Source organism: Suillus discolor (genome assembly GCF_016758755.1).
Source record: "Suillus discolor strain FC423 chromosome Unknown F5147scaffold_10, whole genome shotgun sequence".
Taxonomy (NCBI): domain Eukaryota; kingdom Fungi; phylum Basidiomycota; class Agaricomycetes; order Boletales; family Suillaceae; genus Suillus; species Suillus discolor.
In genome coordinates, this window is record NW_024541257.1 from 645,590 (window position 1) to 652,706 (window position 7,117).

At 43.4% G+C, this 7,117-nt stretch overlaps 1 protein-coding gene across 1 annotated transcript; it reads left to right on the plus strand.

The window, feature by feature from the left end:
* Window positions 1-3,632: 3,632 nt before the first annotated feature.
* On the plus strand, window positions 3,633-4,143 carry F5147DRAFT_770324 (uncharacterized protein; the record flags this gene model as incomplete). The annotated part of the gene is made up of 5 exons (XM_041441141.1): window positions 3,633-3,813; window positions 3,871-3,903; window positions 3,955-3,974; window positions 4,027-4,041; window positions 4,090-4,143. 5 exons carry the CDS (start codon window positions 3,633-3,635, stop codon window positions 4,141-4,143), a joined length of 303 nt encoding a protein of 100 aa, XP_041296451.1.
* Window positions 4,144-7,117: the final 2,974 nt, after the last annotated feature.

Genomic DNA, 7,117 nt, shown 5'->3' on the forward strand with positions numbered 1-7,117 from the left:
TTATTCTTGGGTCATGCTGACCCAAGTCGTTGCCCACCATTCCTAGAAGTGAGTCCATCGACCCTCATTTATTCTCAGGCCATGCTGACCCAAGTCGTTGCCCACCGTTCCTAGAAGTGAGTCCATCAAACATAATGTACCCTTGCTTTGGGAGAGACCAGATCACTGGTCCAGGTGTATGTGCTTTGAATTCTCTTGTACACGCCACATCAACTCCTACATGGCTCATCTATGAAACCAACAATGTCAATCCAAGCAACATTGAAGACCGTGCGCTGACATGCACAAAACCTGTTTTGTACATGAACATGGCAAATATCTGGCTTATAATACCTTTCATAATAGCCTATGGGTCTACCCAGAATTTTCTATGCATCATCCATATTTTATTTGAGTATTCTTGGGCTCAAATCTGCTCAGTACTACTTAATGGTTTAAAATAATACTTATCCTTCTGAAAGATTGCCTTCGAACTTGTAATTTGTCAATTAGTCAGCAGTTTCTCACACCTCCTAGAATTTTCTCACGCATTTTCACATATTCTAGGGTATGTTTTGTGTCATGTTCTGACATATTCACATACACGGGTTTTTCATTTTTACGGTACTGAGAGGAAAGTTTGAAAGACTTCAAACTTCATTACATAATCAGTCTCATGTGACTTGGTGGCACATTATGACACACATGCAATACTTCATTATGGCAAATATGCAAGACCAACACTATGGTATTTAACAAGTTAACATCAGACTGTGAGAATCTCAACAAAGTTTGAACACAGCTGAGAGTACAGCATTCAGGCAGTGCAGAGGCAGTGTACATAGCTTTGTAGCACAGGTTAGCATAGCCACAGAGCACAGCCACTAATGTCGATTTGAAAGATTCTGGAATATTCTATCAGACAACACTGGAGTTTGGTGGAACAGTCTGGAAAATTCTATGACATTCTTTGAAACCTTAATAGTAGATTAGTAATCAGTAGCATAGCCACTAGTAGAGTAGTATATAAGGGGCCTATTTTCCCCTCTAATAAAGAGAGCTCCAAGCCAAGTACAGAGAGCCCATTTCCATATTATCTAAGCTTGAGTGTGAATAAGTAAGTGGGGAATAAGAAGAGTGTTCATATAGCTCTTTTTAAACTCTCACCTCTAAGATACTAAGTGACATACTGAGTGAAATATTAAGTTATTTCATTCCACTTTTGACACTGTTTCCTACGACATACAGAAGCATATTTGAGGCCAACATTGAGCCAAACTTTTTACACTAGCTGGTACACGGTTATCAGTCATCTAGTGCAGATATATTCCAGTTCTCTTTTAGACACAGGAAACCTATTCTGTGGGGAGAATATACATATTTTCATCAGCAAGGGAAGACAAATAAGACTAACAGTCAGTCACTAATATTAAGAACTTGGCCCACTTAAGTCTGTCCTGCGTCACACTCATCGTATAGTGCTTGAGCAGCAGAGAGTAGGTTTCAAAGCCACATATTAGTTCGGGCTGATCCGTGTTAAAGGCTTAGTTTGATCTCCAATTGGTTTGTGAAGATAGGGAGTATCGTTATAGCTCTAAGAATCATCGCATAGTCATACATCTGTATTCGTTGAAGTCATAGCACTGCATCGCGCCAGTTATCGACTTTCTTTAGGATCATAGCACTGCATCGAGCCAGTTATTGATTCTGTTTCCCCTTTAGTCACTGTGTACTTCCTTTGAGAACTCAACACACTTTTCCCACGAACAACCATGTTATCGACTGTTGATATTTGTCTGAACCGTTGACCGTGGTAGGATACTGAAAATCGGTGATTTTACTGTTTTCACATCCTAGTAAGACAGCGTGAGTCAAGTGGGTACCTTAACAGTTCTCTGGAAATATCTACTGACACTCTCATACAGTTGACAAAAAATGTTCCGCCGAATCATTGCCTCCCCTTCGTACATTCGTCATCGATGTTATTTCTTCAGAAAGCAAAAAGCTGGACCATGAGGACATGGAGATGTTGAAGCAGACAAAGTTGAGCAGTACATCGATGGCCTGTGGAGTGGTTGATCGGGCTATGCAAGCATATGGTGCCGAGGGTTTGAGCCAGGACCAAGAACTCGCGAGCATGTTATGCTGACCCAAGTTGTTGCCCACCGTGAGTCTGTCAATCCTCTTCACACATAGGTTTTGATATTCGGCAACAGGAACTTCCAGTTCATATTCTATCAAGGTACAAACATCTACTGTATTCCCTCCCAACCTGAACCTGCGGCTTCTTTGACCTCAACATGACAAGACAACTGCTAATTCCCACCACCACGACCCATCAATCTCCGCAAGTAATGTCCCCAGTTGGATCTCCAAGTCGTAACACTCCCTTCCTCTCCTCTCCGGATTTCACCATCTCTCAAAACTCCCTGCTGTGGTCTTTCGGTGTGTTGCACTGATGTGCGCTGCTCTTGCAATCTGTGCGCGCAAGCAGGACTACCGCATAACTAGATAGTAGATATCTATGTTAGTTTTTGATCCAATGTTATCGTAATCACTTACTTTGTCCTGTGGCCCCATTAATATTAGTAATGTGATTGTAAATGTAGAGTGCATGTTGTGAATTGGTGTGATCGTCAATCGGCATCTCCAAGTTCTCCTTGCGGTTCTCGAGACTGGAGTTCTAAATTGTACATAAATCTATTTTTGGCTTATGATTTAAAAATATATTTGAGTTGGTTTAAGCCCTTAAATTGACTTAGCTATAACTACTCGAGCCGAGCCGAACCCTAATTACACAAGCTGTAACCACCTGTCAGCACAGCTATTTATAGCTCAGGCCGCAGCTGGAACTGGCAACAAACCGAACCTGCGGCAACACTAGTTGCCTCTTCGTGAAGTAGACATGCATAGTCATAGATCTGGATAAGTAAGTTTTATAGTGGACGTGAATAGAGCAAAATAAGCTTACCCAGAATGTAACCATCGACACTGAATTGTGTTAGAACAAAATAAGGGGTTTAGACAGTACGCGCTGTGTATGTACTGATAGAACACAACTTGTCAATTGTGATTCGCCCTCATATCGACAAGGAGACACACCTTAGTTAACTGCAAGCTCCTCGCTGCTGCGACATTGGCAGTCGAATACTCCATCTAGAGGTCGAAAAATGTGGTTCACACACATCATGTGTCTTCTTAGCTTTTAGTACGAATGAGCCGATTCAATGAGCCCCATATGTCTTGAAGGTGGCAGTATAAATATTAATACCAGGAATCATTACAGCATTCGAATTAGTTTGAGTTTAAACTTAGCTTGCTGTGGTCATGATGGAGTGTTTCATCGTGATCATCATGACTCACTGGACTTGAAAAAATAAACAGTTGCACCTTGAGTTCAATGCATTTGAGGTTGAAGTTATGCTCAGGCACATACATCGTTCAAGTTGGTTGAAACACAGAATTATATAGGGGGGGTACCCCCCCTTCCAGATTAGGGTCTGGAACAGGGTGCGTTTGATGTGCGGAGTTGGAAGTTGCTTACGTTTTACAGTGGCTCCTCGGCACATAAGGTTTGAAATGTGTATCTGGAATTCCACTGCAATATTTCACCTGATCATCATGATGGGTCTTGAAACGGGATCAAATTCACCATGCAGATTTGTGCGATAGAAGCCCTGAACGGTGGTATATCTATCATAAACGCTATCGCCATAACGCACCACCAACATTCCCAACTCGCTTACACCCATCCCTCGAATATGACTGTAGTCTTAAATGATCCTAGTTTGTGGCCGACGATCAATTCGAATTTGGTTTACTCATGTTGTATGGGTTCGTCGTATCTGTTGGCAATGTCTCTCAATTTGACATCAACTTGCGGTTTCGCAGTTGCTGCCGGCGTTGTAGTGGTATACGATTGGGGTGAGCAGGACAGTGTTTGAAACCGCTGATACATTCTTATTATACTTTTAGTGCTGACACTCAGACAAGAGGTAGGTCAATGTTATCTCCGGCGCAGCCAACTCGCTAAGAATGATGTTATAGATTGAACTGATCTGGGTGAGTGACACAGTTCCATGGCAGGAGAATATAATGAATTTGCGACAGAGGCAACCCTGGTCTCTCATGACCATGCTGTATGTGGTTGTTCGTACCTCATGATATGCTATAGTATGGTTGGCAGTTGTGTTGACTCCAAAATTTTCTAGATACGCTATATTGGAATACCATATTCTTTGTATGTATCGAGGCCAAAATATTGGCACTGTGCTAATAGCTCATCTCTGACAATTAGTGTCTATGCTCTGCGTATGTGTCATATGCGCTGTGTTCAATCCTTCTGACTGGCGGCACACAGCAATTATGCCATCGGTCTCGCTGACAGATGCAGTAAATAGTATTCTGCAACCATCTCATTCCTATCTGATGGATACACTCATATGTAGGGGTGAGTGAGATTCTAACATTGAACATGACTCGACATAATGACTCAATAGGTGTGAGTCGGAGTGTTTGATATCAGTACGAAGATGATCACTAATTGGGTGTTTTAGGCATTATTGTGAGCTATGCACTGAATGCGACGAATGTAATTGTACCTGCCATGTTGGGTGGTGAGTTACTGAGCTGCAATATTTGAGTTGGCTCGACTGAAACATGATGCAAGTCATTATGATTGCTCGATTGCATGCCATGTATCAACGATCCAGAATGATTCCTATCATCCTTTTTGTTATATTCATGGCTGTTAACATTGCCTGCGCAATAATCACAGCAATAATACTTAAAAGTACCGTAACGGGTAAGCTTTACTTGTTCAATTGAAGAACACAACTCATTGGACAAACATCAGAGGAAATGATACTGTCTGGCACGTACATGTGCTATAATAGCTATCAGGGGGATGCCCAGCTTCTGATCTGGATGATTTGGATGCTCAGCACCGTTTAAGAGGTTCTCACACTGTGTCTTTCAGTCCGGATTGCTCTAAAACACTTCCGTGACCTGCGTCGACTTGGTCCATCCACACGATCAACCATCAGAGACTGTTTCAGAGTACTGATAGAATCTCACATGCTTTATTTTGCAAGGTGAGCATGTAATGTGAACATGACCATCTGTTTCTGCTCAAGTTGCGCACGTGCTAGCATCGTTTGTGTTTCTTGCCTCCAGCTTGCTTATCTCTCACTAGGGCTCTTGGTGCGCCAACCTGTCATTGCCATGTGTTTGCAAACACTGCTCATCATTTCTGTAGAATACGAATTATATGGCAGGTTTGATACTCAACGGTGCTTATGACATTTTCTCGAGCATACAGTTGTTTGTGCTGGGACCACGCCTCATCCTTAGCGTTCGGAAATACCATGCTAAACTCATGGCAGACTCCGATGCCGATACTAGCATGAATTCGATTGTTTTCCTGGAACTTGTACATTTACCAACTAGTAGTATTGTGTAGGAAAATGTTTCTTGAGTGTTGTGCAGGGAGGTGAAATCTCGTCCCACGTTATCCGCAAGAGTACTATTAAATCCGCCCTCGACTCTGCTGGGTTCATCCGAGGACCGAGATGTGTGTCGTATTGCCCAGGTGAAGCAATCCTTGAGGATATTCAGATCTGCGAGAGCGATGAGTGGTAAAGGAACATGATGGGGCTCTCTTGACGTTGGGACAATGGTGAATACTTACTGGAAATGAGGATGATGACCGAATCCTGGCGTGCTGCCACTTGCAGTTCTTCGTACGAAGGTGGGAGTAGGAAACGCGATAACACCCGAAGATCACGTATATCAGCTACTGATGGCTGATTTCCAGCGTCTCCGGGAGTCGAAATTGATAGATATGTGAACGCCAGCGGAAATGCGCTCGGAAGGGACTTGAAGATTCATTCCGTTAATGACTGTACATAAAGTGCGAGGATCATGAAACAGATGCAAAGGTGATACGGAGGGACTCGCCTTCAAGCTTCAAGTCTGATATATATAATATCGGCTTTTGGAGCTACCAGGCATGGTGGTGGGATGGTGTACATGATGAGGGTCAAGGAATGAGTGAGAGATCTTGAAGACGGGGGTAGTGAGACTGTGAATGGAGTTCGGCTGAGGTTTCAAGTCAGGTTGTTCGGCACCTGATCTTGAAGATGACAAATGGTTCATAAGAGTCCTCACAGCCACCCAGATACGAACTGGCAGGTACTACTGCGTCTATGTCTTCAAAAAAGCGTACAAAGTACCATTGAGCTTCGGGACTCCCTTCTGGACTGGCTTGGCATTTACCGGCACTTCTTGGTCGTACCAGTAAAGACTCCGAGTCCTACCTTGCACTGGCTGTATCCGATCGGACCCCTCATCAGCGTGAACAGGAGTTCATTATGGCTCAGGTCGTCAAGGTCATTGGCATCTTTTGATGAGAAACTATGAGATGGCCCAGGTATTGTCTATTACATGATTGATCTAGATGTTCGACTCATCATCCGCGTCAAAGGTAACGATGCCCATTGCAGCGTGCTTCCATCATTATTGCATAACACTGCTGCACCACATCAATACACAGTCTGAATTCTTTTATTATCAGTTATCTCACCAGACTCAGCTCCTGACAATGCGTTGAATTCCTAGAGATGTGCTACCCTGCCACGGCAGAAACCGAGTATGGAATTACTTCCACTACTCTGACTCAACGGTTTATGTATCCCAAACTTAATGGAATAGCTTCCCTTTCATTGCTCCGCCTATGGGCCATCACACCTCACTGAAGGCTTGGAACGCTCTAGCGCTAGTAGTAAGTCATTGAGGAGTCCTCTCACAAGGTCTATACATACATTTTGCTGATAATTTGCAGGCCTAAATTGTTGAACCTTCAGATGCACAACCTCCTCATGCACTTCTGCTTGCATGCCAATTTTCATGAGCAGGTGCTCCCTCCCGCGCCCGTTTTGTGCAAGTGGATTCTAAAAGTAATGCGCGCTCATCAGCACAGCAATTACGTTTTTTTTAAACCAGTGTTTATTGTCCATTGGGGCAGCGCCCTATGGTAGACAAAACAAACACACAGCCATTACGTCTGTCTTGCATTACCGCTTATCACCTGCTACAGCTTCCCGTGGCTCTCAAGCGGGAGTTCTCATGAACTAACCAC